We start from the raw sequence: 18,261 nt of genomic DNA on the forward strand, positions 1-18,261 counted from the left end.
TATTATTATTATCTTTTTAAAATAATATGCAAAGCAAATGACAGCCTCAGGTACTCGTCACATGATCTGTTCGAAAAATCATTTTGACCCATTATAAAAATATGGGTTTTGGTACATTTCATTCATTTTTGTTGTTTGTTTTATTGCTTTACAACTTTTATATATAGGAAAGTCAGTTACATGCAATGACACTTTTCGGCCACCAGGGGGCCTTGTCCCCCCTTAAACTCCGCTTATGTATAAAACCACTACAACCGCAGCTGAGAATTGACAGTGTACTCCGAATATTGGGAACAAGGGTTGTTTCATTAGTATTGGTTCATTAAACTGTATTAAATCCACATTTTTACGTTGAATGGACGGCCGATATTTCAGTACGGTATCCAATCCGGTCCGTTCGATATCACTGGCCATCAAGATTTACTGCATGTTGACAGCATCAAGAGGTCGATTCATGACCAGCGTCACCTCTAGCTCTTCCCTCTCACTGAAAAACTGAGCCTTGCCCTCCTGGTGGTGGACCGGGTGCGGGAGGTGGAGAGCCAGTCTACTGTAATGTTAAGACACAAGCCATGCGGGTTAATATCCGAAACACCAGAATTTTAGAGAAAAACAACAAAACTAACAGCAGCTCCTTTTGTTCTTCGGATGAAAATTGAGATACCCTGTTGTGCCCAAATCCAGAGTCAGTGTAAATGACAGCGAGAGGGGCCACATACTACTGTAATAATGTATTTGTTTTTTTTTGTCAACTCCCGATATGTTAAAAAACTTTTTTTTTTTAAATGATCCCACTATTAGCTATACACGGCACTGTGAGATCAAGCATGCTTTTTTCTCATGTTCTCACTCACAAATACAGGTATTACATTAGAAACAGGCATGCCTCAGTGTGCTTAGTAGGAAAACTAAACAAATGAATTCAGTAGAATTGTTATCAGCGGGTATGAGATGCTGTGGAATATACAGGATGCTTTTGCCCCAAAATAGCCTGGCTACAAGTTTTGATGAACCCTTTTCAGAGCTGTCAGTTGTTTCTAAACAAGACAACAAATTGATATTACAAGATGACTTTTACTACTGTAGTCAGATAGAAGCAAGTTACGAGTGTTATAAAAGAAAGTTAAAATGATAAGAAAATTTCTCACTATTTTGGTGTCCGAAGATCAAGGAACTTTTCTTTCACGTCCAGAGTCACATCCGATGCTTTGCTGTCAGGGAGTTTGATCTTCACCTGATTGTAGAAATATTCACTATAAACATTTTGAACAGTTATGCGAAATGGGTTCAGAATTTTTTTGTTTATCATCAACAGAGGTGGGTAGTAACACGTTATTTACTTGAGGAACTTTTTGAGGAAAATGTACTTCTAAGGGTAGTTTTACTAAGCCATAATTTTTACTTTTATTTGAGTATAAACGCTATATTTTACTTTTTTTTCCCCAGTGATGCCAATAGCAGCTCTACCAGTTTCACCAATGAGACGTTGCAGCAATAATCACATGACTCCATTATACCAATCAGACTCAAGCTTGTCGTTATCTGATCACGCCGGCCTGTTCAATTACGTGGCGTCTTTAAAGTTTTATTAGGATTTAAAGTATTCGACGTTGAGCGCTGCCCAATTGACCATGGAAAACCGGAGCTACGATCTTTTAAATTTGAAGGAATTATGAAGGAACTATTCAATATTCAAACTAGGAACCATTTTCTCCGCTAGAGGGCATTAATGCTCTTTGGAGGAATGATGCTTCAGTTGTACAGATTTTTTTTTTTACTCTCGCCGGAATTCAATCTTTTTTTTTTTTTAAATTAATTTATTTATTTGGCTTAATACGGTTATGTAATAGGTTATAGTATAGTATAATCATAACAGTTCATATAGATAATCAAGCATCGTAAATAGTTACTCACAATATTACTCATTACTTGAGTATTCTTTTTCACTTTTCACAAATACTTTTTTACTTGTACTTGGGTACATGTTTTGGACAACTACTTTTACTTGAGTAATTTTATTTTAAAGTAACACTACTCTTAAGTAAACTTTTTGGCTACTCTAACCATCTCTTGTCTTACCATGCAATATTTTTTACATTTACCTGAGTAGATTTATGAAGAAGAAACATTCTACTCCGCTGCTTTGGGCTACACTAGCGTAGAGTCATTACATATTTCCTCTTTATCCTACATATTAACTTTATTTATGCTAGAGATGTTGAAAGTGGCTGTCTTGGTTTCAACAATGAGGTGTCACAACAAAAACTACAGGACTCCATTATATCAGAGGTAAGAAATGTTTTTTTCTCCACTAGAGGGCACTCATTCTCTTTGGACAGGTGATATTTCATATAGTGTTGCTCTGGTAATTTTTGTGTCATCCTTTTGGCCTAATATGGTCATGTTATAGTACAGTATAATAATAACAGTTCATGTGGATGAAGTTGTGCTGAGAAAAAAAATAAACCATTAAAGTATTCCCCCCCCAAAAATCTGATATTGTAAGCAGTTACACAGAGTGTTACTCATTACTTGAATATTCCTTTGAACATTTTTTTTTTTTTTTTACTTGTACTTAAGTACATTTTTGGAGGACTACTTTTACTTTTACTTTTACTTGAGCAATGTTATTTAGAAGTAACACTGCTCCTACTTGAGTAAAGTTTTTTTGGCTACTCTACCCACCTCTGATTATCAATATTGGAGTCTACACTTTCAAATGTCTTATTCATAGACTTCATAATATATTGACGGGACACAGGGCACGGGGCCGATTAATAGGGAGCCTTCTCCGTCAAAGCTGACTGAGTGGAAACACAAGAGAGCTTTTTACGTTGAAAATTCTTGTGAATAAATGCTTAAATCCCAGAATTCTTTCTAGATATGGATGTAAAACAGTCTCGATTCTTGGTTAAAAGCAAAAAAAAAAACAGGCAGTTAGCATTTATTTTAAGTAAATATGTCGAATGTGCTGCTAGTCTTTAAGCCACTGTGGCGCCACCTTACCACCACAAAGAGCTTTTTACACTGAAAATCCTTGTGAATAAATGCTTAAATTCCTGAACTCTTTATATATATGAACGTAAAACAGTCTCGATTCTCGGTTAAAAGCCAAAAACCGGGCAGTTAGCATTAATTTTACGTAAATATTGCAAATTACGACGCCAATGCCATAGCGGTTAATTTCTCCCATTTATTTTTTTCATGTTTCAAAATGCATGCGTGGTACAAAAAATATAATAATTACCTTGAATCCTCGAACAAATCACTCCTGAGACAATCCTTCATGTTTTTATGCGGTAGGCCTACAGCTTTCGTACTTTTTCAACCTAAATCCGGCACTGGATCGCTTCATGTGTTTGAGAATAACCGCGACAGACTTCGACCGACTGAAGCGGCGTGTGGGACGGCCCCCTACTTGAAGGCGTGGCGCAGTGTCTGGGGAAGTGTCCCGTCAATATCATTATGAAGTCTATGGTCTTATTCTTTCATCTTGTACATGTGTTAAGCGGTTTGGAATGAAGCTTTGGTAATGCATCTGTATATAGTGGTTGTTTGAAAAAAATGCTAATCAAATGTGCAAAATCATAGTGAGTAGGGTTAGAATTAATATAAATTACTCTCACTGTTACCTAAAAATAAACCGCACATTTTAAGAACGGTTAGAATTAATATAAATTACTCTCACTGTTACCTAAAAATAAACCGCACATTTTAAGAACTAATCTTGTTGCTAAATTTCACTCTTGATGAGTGGGCAGATGCTCCACTGACCCCGTAATTAAATAAGCGATAAAAAAAATGTTTTCCATAAAATATTGTATTGACTTTAATTACCAGCATTGCTTCACAGCACATGGACGAGGGGTCTTTTCTGCTTAGGCCCAAAAAGAGATCCTCTGTGCTGACACTTTGCTTTAGAATGATTTCATATCTGTAAACAAATCATATGCATGAAAAAAACACTTGTTTTTTTCATGTCTTACAGCATTATGAGTGAAGTTCAAAAAAAGATAACTTGTTGAATTTGGCAGTAAAGCATGAACATTCCCATGTGTATCTATATGGCCATACTCAGGCTTTGGCCTCGGGTCAGTGAAATCATCGTATTGAGGGCCCTCAGCGACCTCCTCCTCGCACCACACGTCTTTGCTGTTGGTTTTTGCATATGTCAACGACTCTAAAAAGTAAACACATACATACACACATTGTTATCAAAGGCAGAGTTTGACTTTTGGGGCAGCGGGGGCACAACATGTTGACGACCCCAAAACGCAGTGTTAGCAATAAAATTAACTTACATGAATATCTAAAATAATAAATGGACAATGAGCGTTTTTTGTTTCCCATCATTCTTGATGGAAATTCTAAATCAGGCTGCTTAGGCAATACCTTTCACCAAGATAGTCATCCATTGAATTTGGTACGCCCGCCGGTGTCGTGCCAATGTAGTTACCCCAGTCAAAAATTGTATCCCCTGGGTGGGGCCATATGGAGGTAGATTTGTGTCTTTATTATTAGTCTAAAAAAGTTGCTTCTATTAAAAAAAAAAAAGTTGCTTCAATCAAAATATATATTTTCAACCAAAAAAAGTCAATTCAATAAAAAAAAAAAAATGTGAATGCAAAAATAAATTTTAAAACTCAAAAAAAAAAAAAAAAAAAACTCATAAAAATGGCATGTGAAAGTTATTTTTCTTTGATTATTTATTATTATTTTTTTTTTATAGAAGTCAAGTTTTTTTTGATTGAAGCAACTTTTTGATTGAAGTAATGTTGATTTGTGTTTGGGCCACATTTCGGCTAGGGCATTTTTCTCTTTATTATTCCATCCAAAAATAAGTTGCTTCAAAAAAATATACATTTTCAAAAAAAGTTTTTGAATGCGAAAAAATATTGGAGATTGAAAAATTCGCATTTGAAGACTTAATTTGTCATTGAAAAAGTTTTCTTCGATTGAAGCAATCCTTTTTGTGTTTGGGCCATATTATGATTAGGACATTTGTGTCTAAATCATTCAATCCCCAAAAAAGTTGCCTCAATCAAAAAAAAAAAAAAAAAAATCAATCAAAAAAAAAATGTTCATTTTTAAAAATATTTTTTTCTCTAATACATATATATTTATATATATATTAAATATGCAAAGCAAATGACTAAGGTGCTCGAAAAATAATTTCGTTTTTCATTCATTTTTGTTGCAGGTTTATTGCTTTACAAAGTCAATCATATGCAATGACACTTTTCAGCCATCGGGGGCGCCCCCCCTTAAAATCCGCTTATGGTTGTTATGACTACTATTTCTCATTTTCAGAAGCAGCTGACCTTCTTTCTCTCTTTTAGGCGGCGGGCCTATGTGTCCGGGGCCCATCTTGGAATAAGGTGACGCATACTGAAAAAATTTAGAGGGGGAAAATTGACAATATTGACGTAAAATCACAAAATCAAACACTAACAAGGGAAAATGTATTCACTTACTTCATAATCATCATCCTCCTCTTCTTGAGTTGAAAGCAAAGCGGACAGCGCCTGAATGTTATGCATGGATGAAATTTGAGGATATTCCATTTTTTCCATCAAAATGATTATATAAAAAATACTCTTTTCAATAAAGTGCAACTTTTGCAGAAAGTGTTGCAGTGTTGTTTCCTGGAGACGCAGTTGTAACCATGGAAACCGTGACGTCACAGCGAGACGCGCGCCAAAACGTCAATTTATAAAGTGACGTTTAAAGCGACAGCCTATAGTAAGCGGAGCGAGGGAATTTGTATTACACCAATGAAAGCACTCTTAATTACTAAATTAATTACGTTATATTTGAGGCAACTAGTTTATGGGTGAAGTTAATATCAAAATACGTCCATGAGGTCATTACAGAGAAACAAAATCCGTTTTTGACTTGAGGAAGAATGTCCCTCCTGATGCGCCGTATAGGCGACTCATGGCTACGAGGGATCATGTTGAAGGTGACAGGTAGACTCATGGCCGGAGCCTTAACCTTGTGGCCGTCCACCGTCTGCGCCGCGGCGGCTGATGCAAAGAAGTCCACTCCCGCCAAGATAAACTGGGAAGAGCTCTCGCTGTACGCTTCGCCGCAACAAGATAAAACCGCGTCGGAGGAGCCCAAAACCGGGCACATGGAGCAGGGTGCCGCCACCTTGCGGATGTTCGCGGAGCCTTACACGGCTTGGTGTCGGACCACGTACGAACGCGTTGAACCCAAAGTTCAAAATGTGGTTCGGCAAGGGTGCGACGCCTGGGCGTTTCTGAAAGACCCGCCGGGAGAGTTCTACGCGCGGGCTGGAATCATCGGTTTGACCGGCGTGCTTGGGCTGCTCCTCGCCAGACGCTCGCGGGTGAAGAGAGTCATCTACCCGGCGGCCCTGATGACCACAAGTGCCTCCCTGTATTACCCGGATCGGGCAGCAGTCATCGCCAGGTCCGCCGGGGACACCCTGTACGAGGGCGCCGTGCACGGCTACGCCACCCTGGAGAGTATCATAAAGCCTGCAAGCAAGGCCGATCAAGGAGACAACTCGAAGGGTAAACACTGAGGGTCGCCAAAGCATAAAGACGCCAGCAACTGAAACAACTTGGCGTTCTTGTTTATGCCTACATTTTATAACATGAAAACTCAGGCTGGACTTTTACAATGTATATTTATGCAGAAAATGAATAATAAACCAAGACTTTAAATTCTTGGTAGCCAGAGTGCAGTGTTACTCAAAAAAACATTGTAGTTGGTGTGCATAAAAATGTCACCCTCAGAATCAGTAATGTATTGATACTACCACATTAAATATCAAGTTTCAGTACAATGAAATCTAATAAAGAATCATAGCTATACACTTTGTAGATCGTTTTCATACATAAATACAATAGAATAGCTTTATTGTCATTACTATTTGGGTAACAGTCGACAGAGTCTGATAGTGAATTGACATTACTTAGAAACTTTCATGCATTTTGTCACAAATGATTCCACATGACACTGAAACTTATGCATTCCGGCAATATTTAGCCTTTATTCATATTTGAAAACAAAATTTCGATATAAAAATTAAATAGCTGTGCCTCAAAGTAGCACAAGCTTCTCATTGAGGGCGATCTGCGCTTGGGTAAGGTTGGACAGGTACGTCACCATCAGGAGATCCTGCAAGAAAACACCGAACATCGAGTAACTTCACGTAATGGTTTGAATTCAATTTTGGCATAAAATGTTATAAAGCCAAAAAGAGGAACACAAACATACGTTGATGTTAGAATTAATCATGTTTTCAAAGTCCTCTGCTGAGATGGTGGGCACCTTGTTGACCAGGTCCATTAGGAATCGGCCCACGCTGTTGTCTGCCGTCGCCTTCCCAGACTGAGGTGTGACAAGTTGAAACATTTTATGGAATGACTGCGATCATAAAATTATAAAACGTATGCCTGCTTATACATAATATGATTTGTTTTGTTTTGCTAAGATCATTCACCAATTTCCTATTGGTATATACGTATGGTGGACTAAAATACCCGTCAAATGAATAAAATATACCGTTTTTAAACAGCATTTGGTCATTTCTATCGAATTATTACCACCTGTCAGATTAACGTCAGATAGTGGAACTTCCATAATATTGAAAAGATATTAAGATTGTTTTCAATCTGCTGTATTCTAAAATGTAAGTACCGTAATTTTTGCACTATAAGGCGCACCTGACTATAAGCCGCCACCCACCAAATTTGACACGAAAAAGGGCATTTGTGACTATAAGCTGCAGCTGTACTCACAACACTATGGGATATTTACACCAAAAGATATTAACCGGTAACACTTTATTTGACAGCGGCGTCATACGACTGTCCAAAGACCAAATGAACCACCATGAAACTTTGAACCAATTGGCTGCAAAGCTTCATTTGGTCATTACTGCTCCCATGGAGAAGACAGGGTCAACCTCTGCTGCCACCTGCTGTCAACACTTTGACCAACATGCCTCCTAGCATGTATTGCAGCACTACAGATGTAAATAACAATTAAATTCATGTTCTGTGCCAATTCTTTCTTCAGTTACTGTTCCAGTCGTTTCATTAATTGTTAGTTATGGTATTTGGTAACACTTTATATGAAAGTGGCGCCATAAGACTGTCATTAGACAATCATAATTCTGACATGACACTGTCATGAGCATTAATGAATGTTTATAACAGATGTCATTTAGTGTTTTTCGGCAAATTATCTCACTTTTGAATGGATGTAAAAGATCCGAGTTAGTGAGATAAGTTTACCGATGACACTTAATGACATCTGTCATAAGCATTCAGTAATGCCCATGATAGTGCCATGCCACAATTATAACGGTCTTTTGACAGTGTTGCATATTAACCCAAATAAATCGATAAGTAAACCGCACTGGACGATAAGCCGCAGGATTCAAAATTAAGGAAAAAAGTTGCGGCTTATAGTTCGAACATTACAGTACTTAGCCCTTGTAGTGGTGCGTTTCTATTTTAAGTATCATTACGCTGCATTATGGGATACATTTCTAGTTACATCTGTTGTTCATAAGTTTTAAAGATACATCTATGGCACTATAAAGCGGTATTATTTCTACTCATTACACATTAGACCATGGGGAACTCAATACAAACATTATGGATAAGGAAGTGATTCTGAACACAGGCCACATCAACTTTATGAATTCAGGGCTCCAGACTGCGACCAAATGGTCGCATTCTAGGACCAAAATTAGAGCCAATGTGAGTTTTCTTTCCGCATCTACTTGGACATGCGCGACCAGTAACATTGTTGCTGACAAACTCCTTCACAGTTAAATCCACTAGGTGGCGGTTAATTTAACGAGCTGGTTTGCAAAGGGAAAATACAACGGAAGAAAAGGAAGGTGCAGTCGAGAGACGTGTGGAGCGGGTTCTTATTGGGAGTGGCTGGAAAAGCACTTGCATCTGACTCAGGGGCTCGACACACAGGAGGTGATGAGCGATGGCGAAATGCGAAAGTCATTGCCGTTGAGCTGAAAGCCAACACATGGGGTGCGATGAGACTACAGCGACACGCACCACCCTCTGTCTTTGCGTCACCACTTGTCTCAGATTTGCCAGGTGACGACGACAGAAATAGAAGAAAATTCCCATGTTAACCTAATTTCAAAGCAATATACTAGTTGATGTCAAAACTAGAGGTGAAACGATTACTCGATTAATTAGAGTAACTTGATTTTAAAAATTTTAAAAAGACAATGTTTACATAATCTTCCATTTTAAAGTACATTCTATGTTATTGAATAGTTAAAATTGAAGTTTTGCTTTTACACCTGAAGAAATGAGGGGGAAATAAAAAGTTGATAAAGTTTTAGATGGAATTTTGTAAATTAGTGAAAAAATACCATTTTGAATGGAAATCAGTTTCTCATTTATGCCTTGTTCCAGTGTATTGCAGTAGCCTAATGCAAGTGTTCAACCTTTCATTCATTTTCTGAGCCGCTAATCCTCACAAGGGTCACGTGGGCATTGGAGCCAATCCCAGCTAACTATGGGCAATATGCGGGGTACACCCTGAATTGGTTGCCAGCCAATCGCAGGGCATAAGGAGACGAACAACCATTCGCGCACACAGTCATACTTGGGGAAAATTTAGAGCGTTCGATCAGCCTACCATCCATGTTTTTGTGATGTGGGTGGAAACCAGAGTACCCGGAGAAAAGCCACGCAGGCACGGGGAGAACATACAAACTCCACACAGGCAGGCCGGAGCCAGGGATTGAACCCTTGATTTTTTGCATTTCGGTGGTTTTAGGAGGTTTGACCCCTCACCCTGTCCCTCATAAAAAAAAAAAAAAAAAAAAATTGGGAGTCAGGGAGTTCCGGCAAGAAATTCTAGCCACTTTCACCCCTGCTTAAATTTAAAAATAGCTTGACAAAAATGGAAAGTAAATTGAAACACGTGGGAAAAACACCTTTTAAGCGAGGTGTAATCAAGCGTAATGACATTTTTAGGTAAGAAATAAGATTTAAAAAAAAAAAAAAAAAATCAAGTTTTTTGAGTGAAAGCAGTGAATTTGTGTGTTTTTTGTGGTCACATCTGAGATGCAATTGTTGGCTGTTTACAACAATGCACATCTAAAATAAAGACGGTCTAAAAATGGCTCAATATTGGGTGAAATGTCTTGTTTTCTCATGTATATTTAGAACATCTCTTTACCTAAAAAATGTTTTATCTGATTACTCGATTAATAGAGAGAATTTTCAGTAGAATACTCGATTATTAAAATATTCTGTAGCTGTTTATTATATAAATATCAGTTAAACAGTGAAATTTCGAGAAAACTTTGCATGTTGGTTTACAGCGTTCACCCCTGAATCTTCTGCTTGCGCCCCTAAAATTTTAAGTTAGGGGCCACTGCACTCCTAGTAATAAATGTTAGTCTGGAGCCCTGGAATTTAGAAGATTTAGGCAATTGACAAAATGTTGGCTACGACTCACTAGTACATCCTCGATGTAGGCCAGCACAGTGGTCAGCATGTCCTGGACACGAGAAGCTGAGCTTGCCACCTGGGCCAGGTCGGACGTTAGGCCCTTGGTTCGGCTGGGAGTGATGCGTGTTCTCTGCAGAAGGTCCACTTAAAAAATAAATGAATTAAAAAAAAAAAAAAAGCATGACTTAACAGAATCAGGAGGCATTTATTGTCACTGTGCAAAAGTGCAACAAAATGATACAACAGCTACAACATTCTGTCTGCAACACATTGCAAACATTTGCTCTTGCGTTGGGAAACAATGACACTGTACGTTTTACTATTTGCACTGTAAAGAGTTCCTGAATTTTGTTGTAAAATTGTACGGTGATAAAGGCATTAATTCATTCATTCACACTGAACATTGAAAGGTGTTTGTGTATGAGAACAGTTATGTGAGCAGAGCGGTGAAAAAGCACAGAATCCAGCAGATGCTAGATATAATGATGCAACTGTGTGAGTCTTCACTCAGTCACGGCATCTTCAATCAGCCTTCCTTACCCCCAATTCTTTCTGTGTCGTAGTAAATGTATTTCACCGTAAGTGGGGTAAACATCACGCCAACCGTCTTCCCGGGCACGCCCATCTGAGCACTGCGCAAAAGACAAAGTGTCAGCATGTGTTCTTTCGTACAGACTAATAAGCAAATGAGTGAGGAGACACACCTGACATAGGCACGGATGTTCATTTTGCCACTCTGCAGGGCCGTGTCGGCAGTCAGGTGAATCGGGTTGGTGGCTTCACGGCTGTAGTACTCATGAATGAGAACAGAGTGCTCTGTGATGTCAAAGCCTGTAGCGTACCAGCCGATGATGACCTCAGTGGGAGAGACCCGCTTGTGGAGCTCGTACATGTTCTTGGCAAACTCCATGTCCACGGCGACCTGATGAGAAGGACCTTGGCGTCACTTAACAACTTTCATCGAGCAAAGAATTTAATGTACAACTTAAAATAAACATTTAACACAAATTCTGCCATTGACGACGGCAAACATCCAATCCATTTAAACCCAGGGTGGCCAAGTCCGGTCCTCGAGAGCGCATATCAAGCTTGTTTGCCATGTCTCCCTCCTTTACCACACCAGAATCAAACGATGAGCTTCTCAGCAAGCTCTGCAGCAGCCTGACAACAATCCTGATTATTTGATTCTGGTGTGTTGAAGGAGGGAGACATGGAAAATAAGCTGGATAGGGGCTCTCGAAGACCGGACTTGGGCACCTCTGATTTAAACTGTGAGCCAATGGCAGTCAATATTGAGTATGTGAGTAAAAATATTTTGGTTTAGCGAAGTGTTTTGGGGAAAACTAAAAAAAAAAAACTTTCATTCCCTCCACCCAAAAGTAAACGAAATTGACTACGCACCTCATCTTCCGACTCATTATGTGGAACAGAGAAACAGTTGGTCACTTCTATCGAGTGTTTATCAATGGTACCTGAAAAGGGACAACACATATGTTAAAAAAAAAAAACGCGTCAACGTGTGAGGTACCTATTGTGAACCACAAATCAGTACAAGCTACCATATATATTGAATGTCCAATTCGACTTGATTTCACCGAATAATATTTTGAAGTAAACGACAGAAAGGATGAATAGTCAAGTGAAGCTGTCCGGTGCTAAGTAACACGCGTTAGCAACAGCTGTGCTAACACCAGCCAGCGCACCACAATTATGTCAACTTAGATTTCTATCAAAAAAAACAGCGTCTTACCCAAAAGAGTGCCAATTACGCGACTCGCTCCTTCATTTCGTCGCTCGTAAGAGTCGCAAATGGAGGCGAGGACGACAGGATGAACCTTCACAACCGGCCCGAAAACAGACATGTTGGAAAAAGGAAAGAAGAACTTCTTCGTTTCTCGAACCGGCTAACTGCTTGGCATTTTAGCCACATTAGCATTATACCGCCAACTCCTGCTTCGGAGTGTGTATGACACAAGAAAATATGTAACAGTACAAATTTAAGATTATTAGTGTTATGCTAATACATAAACAGAAACCTTTTTTTCATAATTTCTTGTGTCGTATTCGGCTTTGTATTTCATCATGTTACATGAGTATACCTGTCGTATGAGTGCTCTGTAAATTTCCTTTTTTTTTTTTTGTACACTGAAGAACCTTCATGGAGCAGCGTTGAAAGTGCGTAGTGGGCAAATTAATGAATTTTGAATAAATATTAATTTAAGCAAAATTTGCCAAAGGCAAGGCTCGGCGGCGAGAGGGGTTGGGCTGACGACACCTGCCGCCTCCTTCGCATCCACGCACGGTTGAAGGCTCCTCTACCGCACGGCAACGGCGAGACGCTAGCCTCTTACAGGCGGACGTCGGGTATCCGTTTTCCGGGTGAGAGTTCTTTTGTCCTCTCGGTCTTGGAGAAATCGTCGGATGGATACCGAACCTGGACCGACGTCGTTCCATACGACGGAAACCCATCTTCATCTTCAAATGAGGGGCTAAACTAATCAGGTGAGATCTTTCATTATTTGAATCCACAGCCCCTTTGTTGACCAAATGTACACCATCGCGTGCTTACGTGAATTTTGTTGATAAATTGTTGCCAATTTGTGATCGTGCGTCATTACGATTGACTTCATCAGTTTCATAATGGGCGCACGCTACCATGAATCATTTTTACTGTACAAATAGAATCGTTCGTAATGATAGGGGATCATAATTGTAAAGAAAAGGTGCTTCTGCGTACATTATGTAAGGCACCTGAATAGGTAGGCCTAATGCACATTGAAAATAGCACAGACGCACACATGGCCGACACGCACGCACACTCAAAACCACACACTCCCCACAGCTGCTGTATAAAACATGCAAAATTGGCTTTGCCACAATGCTTAATGCAAATGCAATTGGAATACACACATTATCATCAAATTTAGAGTTCTGTAGAAAAAAAAAATCCTGAAACGTCAAAGGTTGGATTTTAACATCTCAATTTTTTTAAAATAACAAAAGGAAATGCATAAAATTTATAATACATGTTAAAGTGCCTATGACAGGATAACTAAAAGTCTTATATAGCATTATTATGTGTTAGAATCATATTTTGAGACGATTCGACTATATATAACAATTTGGCAAAGTGCAGATGAGGAGAAATTAAGTCTTTTAATCTGCCGTTTAGCCCCTGCCTGTCATGATAGCGCTCTAGCGTCTCCAACAGGAGAATAATGTCAGCATGGTTTCATCTAATTTAGAATCCAGCCCATTGAGGGGAATTAATCAGAACGAGGAAAATGCGACAAAGAGAGCCGCAAAATGTCATTGTGTTCAATCGCTCTACTCCAATATTTTTACAGGTTATTCTTTTTATCGAAGTATTTTTTCCCCAATTGCTAAATAAATGGTATGGTCATGACAAATAACAGTCTTGTGCTAAATGGAATATGAAATATCAAAAATGCATTTATTCAGTACGACATGGCAAAATTTATCCGTAATATTCAAAACTGTTGACTTCTTGCACCTGCCAAACGATATTTTATGCCACCGGAGTTAGTCCGACTTTTGTCATTTCCCTGCCCCGGCTATGGAGAGCGTAAACAAACCAGGAGGCGTGACAGCTAGCCGACATGCTAACATGAACCGAGTGATGTTTCAAAGTCTTATTCTTGCCTTTCGAAGCTAAAAAGCACACAAAACTATCCGGGATCATGTCACACTGCGGCGGGGTTGTTGATTGTCTTCGCTGATCGGCAACCCGCCCGGCAGCAAGCAAGTTGCAGTTTGTCGGACTCGTTCCCCTGCTCGTTTGCTGGGGAAGCAGCTGTAAAATGACCGCAGGACAAACCGACCGACGTTGGAGGAGCGTGTAGCTGCTACATGGTCAACACGAAATTGGCGTAAATGAATGCTTAACAACACGGTGAAAATGTAAACAGTGAGAAGAGTGGCGTGGAGTTGTTGTGCAGCTAACATGGCAGGATGGGTCTGTGGAGAACTTTTCTAAATGTCTGTCCATGATCAAACGTAAGTAAATAGTCCTTTAATTAAAGAGAGTTTGTAGTGTTTACTTTGTAATTGCTGTATTCGCGGCCATTTTTAACACAAAGTTGCAATTTCTGATGTTGTGGAAAATTTGACAGAACATGGGGCACACAGAGAGGGCAATAAGCCGAGTATAGCGCTCTCTCGGCAGGCACGCAAAGGACCGAGGGGGGTGTGCGACAAGCCGCCGGTCGTTGGCCGAGTGGCATTCTCGATGGACAAGAAGGGTTGTCAGGAAAAAATGCAAGCCACCTCCGTATGAAAACGTGTGCCATGATCCCAGTACTTGACATAATACAAAATAAGATGTTTACTCACTTCCTCGTAACTCCATTGGTCCCACAGTTGTCGGACTTCTTTTGGCCATTCTCCGAGGGTGAACAGGAACTTTTTGAAACCCAAAAAGGCTCACACGCTTCTCTCTGGTGCAGCAACAAATCCCAGCAGAACATTTGGCTGGCGTGATGCGAAAAATAAACAAATTAATCCGCAAAATCAGCTGATTCCGCAGTCTATCTGCATGCTATAAAGCAGACATGTCCAAAGTCCGGCCCGGGGGCCAAATGCGGCCCGTGGTCAAATTTCATCCGGCCCCCAGCCTCTGTCATAAAATCAATAACGTCTGACCCGCACACAGACTTAATAAATTGGTCAGCAGTACTGCTACCAGAATATGAAGTAGCTTACACACTTAATGCTGCTCCTCATTTACCCACTAAAAGGCAGCAGCACTCTAAGCTACGTTACCCCGTGTGACCCTTTACTTCGAATTTTCTAAACTGGCGATAATCAACAAAAAAAAGAAAGTTGACTGCGACGGCCGACGCTTCAAGGATAGGTGGAAATTGGACTTTTCCTTCACTAAAATATGCAAAAACTGTGTGTGCCTCATTTGCAAAGAGACAGTCGCTGTTTTTAAAGAGTTCAATGTGAGGTGATATTACCAAACAAGACACGCTGAAATGTACGACAAAGTTACAGGGAAGATACGCATCGAGAAATTAAAGCAACTTGAAGCTAGTTTCATTTCACAGCAGCAGTATTTCGCAAGAGCTTAAGATTCGAAAGAGAATGCCACAAAGGCTAGTTGCGAGATTGTTGAAATTATTCATTAAAAAAAATAATAAAGCAAATGTGACATACAGAATGGCTTGCTAAAATTTGCTTAAATATATTGTTCTCCGTAAAGGACGTCGGCCAAGGTCGGCCCCCCACATTTTTACCACACCAAATCTGGCCCCCTTTGCAAAAAGTTTGGACACCCCTGCTATAAAGCAGTGCTGTATTGTGAAATACTGACCCGGGTGACGTCACATTAGCATTCATCCTCAACCCGAGACTGGAGCTCGAAGTCACTCATTTTCATGGTGCAGGATTAAAAATTTTAAATAAAACGATTGCTTCCACACACATCCAAGCTGCCCATTTTTTTCAGGAGCATAAAATACCGCGTGAAATATGAAATAAACGCACTCTAACAGTTTAAATATTCATTCATTCATTTTCCATGCCGCTTATCCTCTAAACACACATTTATATGTTTTAATTTTAAATACATGTTTTTTTATTGTAAATGACACACAGAATGGACCACTGGTTGGCACATCAATCTCACAGGTCTGAAGTCAATGCTTTGAATCCAGGTTAGAACCTTCCTGGAGATTCAATGTTCTCCTCATGGCTATGTGAAACTTTTCCAGGTACTCCAGTTTCCGTCCACATTCACACTAACAGTGTTTGTGTGATGAATGGCAAGCCATTCATGTGGATCTCAATCACAGTCTCAGAGACCAGAAATAGCAAATAATTTTGTATTTAATAAAAATTACCACAAAGGAATCTTGCCAAAGAGTACGCAAATTAAACAAGGTCCAACAGAAAATAGAGCACAAAACCGAAATGATCAAAGTAGGATACAACCGGAGGAAAACAAGATGAGGACATACACAGCGGTAAGCAAGGCAATCGTCCGACACAGCTGATAGACACGGACGTCCTTAAATACCGTGCGCTCCTAATGAGTCACGAAGACAGTTTGCCCTTTAACATGTCACAAAGAACAACTGAGAACACAAACATGTCCCAAAGAACAACTGAGTGACAAAAAAAATGACCGTTTGTTTGTCTATATGGGCCCAGTGATTGGCTGATGACCATTTCCGGGTGTACTCCGCTTCTCGCTCAAATTCCTGCTCACATTCAGGTGAGCCTGACTGCAGCAGTCATGAGTATAAGTGAGAATGGATGGATGGATATAAATGGTTGCATTTTCAGTATTGACTTCAAAATATTCACCATCCATCCCCACATTTGATGTCATAATATTGCTTCTAGCATATCTATCATCTCACCTGTCTGACTTTGTATTGTTTCTGGAATGGTTTGTTCAACAATTGCTGGGCACGTACCGCAGACAAACCATTTACATTCACTTTAAAACCTTTGCTCAATATTATATGTTATAGTCTTAGGTCTGCAACAGGCGTTTCTGAACACTAACCAATACTAAACACCACTAATACATGGTAGCACAGTGGTTAGTGGTTATTTTACCTTTTTAAAGTATTTTCAAGCTAATTTTGCACTGCTTCTACATTATTTTTTAATTTGATATTCTTAAAAAAAGTTTTTTTTTTAAGCTTTTGTTCACTTTATGTCTTATGTTCATCTTTGGCAGATCTCTGCACACAACTGAGTATTTTTCCATATACACTATTGTATATATATTTGTTTTTAGATTAACAAATAAGTCATTGTGATAGAACAATAACCTTACTTGCATGTTTTTCTTCTCATGTTTCAGCAAACAAATGGTAGCACAACAAACATCCAGTAGACAGAGTGCGCCAGAGTGAAATTTCAATAACAGCAATCACACACGTACGCACACATAAGTCATGGCTGTGGAGAACTCTGTCCTGCCCCCACGTCCCGACTCACTCACTTTGCCTGTGGACTACAAGACGGAAAGCGAGCAGGAGGCAGTCGCCGAGGCCCCGGTGCCACCTGCCGATGGCTGTGGTGTCTTCAACGTGTCAGAAGAGCTGGGCCATGTCATCACTGCCGATTCCGCAAAGGTGAAACGTTCGTTTCAGTCCAAGATGGCCGAAAGGGAGGCAACAGCCAATCAGACCAGGAAGAAAACCCAGGGGCCAGAGAAAGAGAGAGGACGATTTGGATGGGGTAGGTGCTTGTCAAGAATATTTCTCGATTGTTTTCAAAATATTGACATGCCGTGTTTCATGCTGAGGCATTAAACTTAGCTTTAAAAGTACATGAAAACTTAGATTCTAAAATATATAGCTTTGCTAGTATGCTGAAAATACCTTGTCCAAATTGGGTAGAATTTGGGCAAGAGCTCTCCGACAAACTAAACTTTATTAATAACAAACATGAAAATGGATAAAACAATGCTTTAAACCATAATGGCAGAAATCCTGTGTGTTTCCACACATGGGGTATTCAGAGTTTTTTCATGGGTCCCCTCGTGTCTACTGAATTGCATCTTGCATAGTGAAACATTTAATCTGGTTCTGATTGTGGAGTTGATTTGCTTTTTGGCAATGCATCAAAGTTCCTGTCATGCTCCACCTACAGAGGCAAGGATAAAATCTCAAATGTTTGATTGTAGCGTCACGCAGTTCCATGGTACTGTACACAATATTTGCTCCCAAATTGGTACTCGAACCAATTATTATGCCAAAAAGACTGCTTGAAGCTAAAATGGCAGACTTATGCATTTTATTTGTAC

At 39.6% G+C, this 18,261-nt stretch overlaps 4 protein-coding genes across 7 annotated transcripts in view; 2 read left to right on the forward strand and 2 right to left on the reverse strand.

Moving 5' to 3' along the window:
* Positions 1-5,998, reverse strand: dnaaf6 (dynein axonemal assembly factor 6). The gene is made up of 6 exons (XM_057857614.1): positions 5,475-5,998; positions 5,322-5,388; positions 4,075-4,180; positions 3,838-3,934; positions 1,149-1,234; positions 1-550 (listed from the first exon to the last, which is right to left on the reverse strand). The coding sequence occupies exons 1-6, from the start codon at positions 5,571-5,573 to the stop codon at positions 421-423; spliced, it is 585 nt and encodes a 194-aa protein (XP_057713597.1). The 5' UTR covers positions 5,574-5,998; the 3' UTR covers positions 1-420.
* On the forward strand, positions 5,765-7,510 carry LOC130929968 (MICOS complex subunit MIC26-like). Its single transcript, XM_057857613.1, has one exon. It carries the CDS (start codon positions 5,906-5,908, stop codon positions 6,548-6,550), a length of 645 nt encoding a protein of 214 aa, XP_057713596.1. The 5' UTR covers positions 5,765-5,905; the 3' UTR covers positions 6,551-7,510.
* On the reverse strand, positions 6,995-12,741 carry eif3f (eukaryotic translation initiation factor 3, subunit F). Its single transcript, XM_057857612.1, has 7 exons — positions 12,226-12,741; positions 11,877-11,947; positions 11,180-11,397; positions 11,016-11,107; positions 10,483-10,619; positions 7,249-7,362; positions 6,995-7,149 (listed from the first exon to the last, which is right to left on the reverse strand). Exons 1-7 carry the CDS (start codon positions 12,335-12,337, stop codon positions 7,072-7,074), a joined length of 822 nt encoding a protein of 273 aa, XP_057713595.1. The 5' UTR covers positions 12,338-12,741; the 3' UTR covers positions 6,995-7,071.
* Positions 11,697-18,261, forward strand: part of kcnj9 (potassium inwardly rectifying channel subfamily J member 9) — a 22,247-nt gene continuing 15,682 nt past the window's right edge. Inside the window, exons 1-3 of one of the 4 annotated variants that reach the window (XM_057857608.1) lie at positions 11,697-11,775; positions 12,713-12,977; positions 17,314-17,693. In XM_057857608.1, coding sequence (XP_057713591.1) covers positions 17,408-17,693 — 286 coding nt within the window. In that variant the 5' untranslated portion in view covers positions 11,697-11,775; positions 12,713-12,977; positions 17,314-17,407. Of the gene's footprint in view, positions 11,776-12,259; positions 12,978-17,313; positions 17,694-18,261 lie in introns of those variants that run through there. The other 3 variants (XM_057857609.1, XM_057857610.1, XM_057857607.1) reach the window with 3 other exon arrangements.

The sequence above is a fragment of the Corythoichthys intestinalis genome, chromosome 14 (genome assembly GCF_030265065.1).
Source record: "Corythoichthys intestinalis isolate RoL2023-P3 chromosome 14, ASM3026506v1, whole genome shotgun sequence".
In the NCBI taxonomy this organism is placed as follows: Eukaryota; Metazoa; Chordata; class Actinopteri; order Syngnathiformes; family Syngnathidae; genus Corythoichthys; species Corythoichthys intestinalis.

Coding starts and splice junctions, on each gene's coding strand:
- dnaaf6 (XM_057857614.1), bottom strand. CDS start 5,573: ATGGAAAAAATGGAATATCCTCAAATTTCATCCATGCATAACATTCAG. Junction 4,181..5,321: donor GCCTAAAAGAGAGAAAGAAG/GTCAGCTGCTTC, acceptor TTTACTTTTTAG/AGTCGTTGACATATGCAAAA. Junction 1,235..3,837: donor TGTGCTGTGAAGCAATGCTG/GTAATTAAAGTC, acceptor TTCTACAATCAG/GTGAAGATCAAACTCCCTGA.
- eif3f (XM_057857612.1), bottom strand. CDS start 12,337: ATGTCTGTTTTCGGGCCGGTTGTGAAGGTTCATCCTGTCGTCCTCGCC. Junction 11,398..11,876: donor ATAATGAGTCGGAAGATGAG/GTGCGTAGTCAA, acceptor CCTTCTCATCAG/GTCGCCGTGGACATGGAGTT. Junction 11,108..11,179: donor AACATCCGTGCCTATGTCAG/GTGTGTCTCCTC, acceptor TCTTTTGCGCAG/TGCTCAGATGGGCGTGCCCG.
- LOC130929968 (XM_057857613.1), top strand. CDS start 5,906: ATGTCCCTCCTGATGCGCCGTATAGGCGACTCATGGCTACGAGGGATC.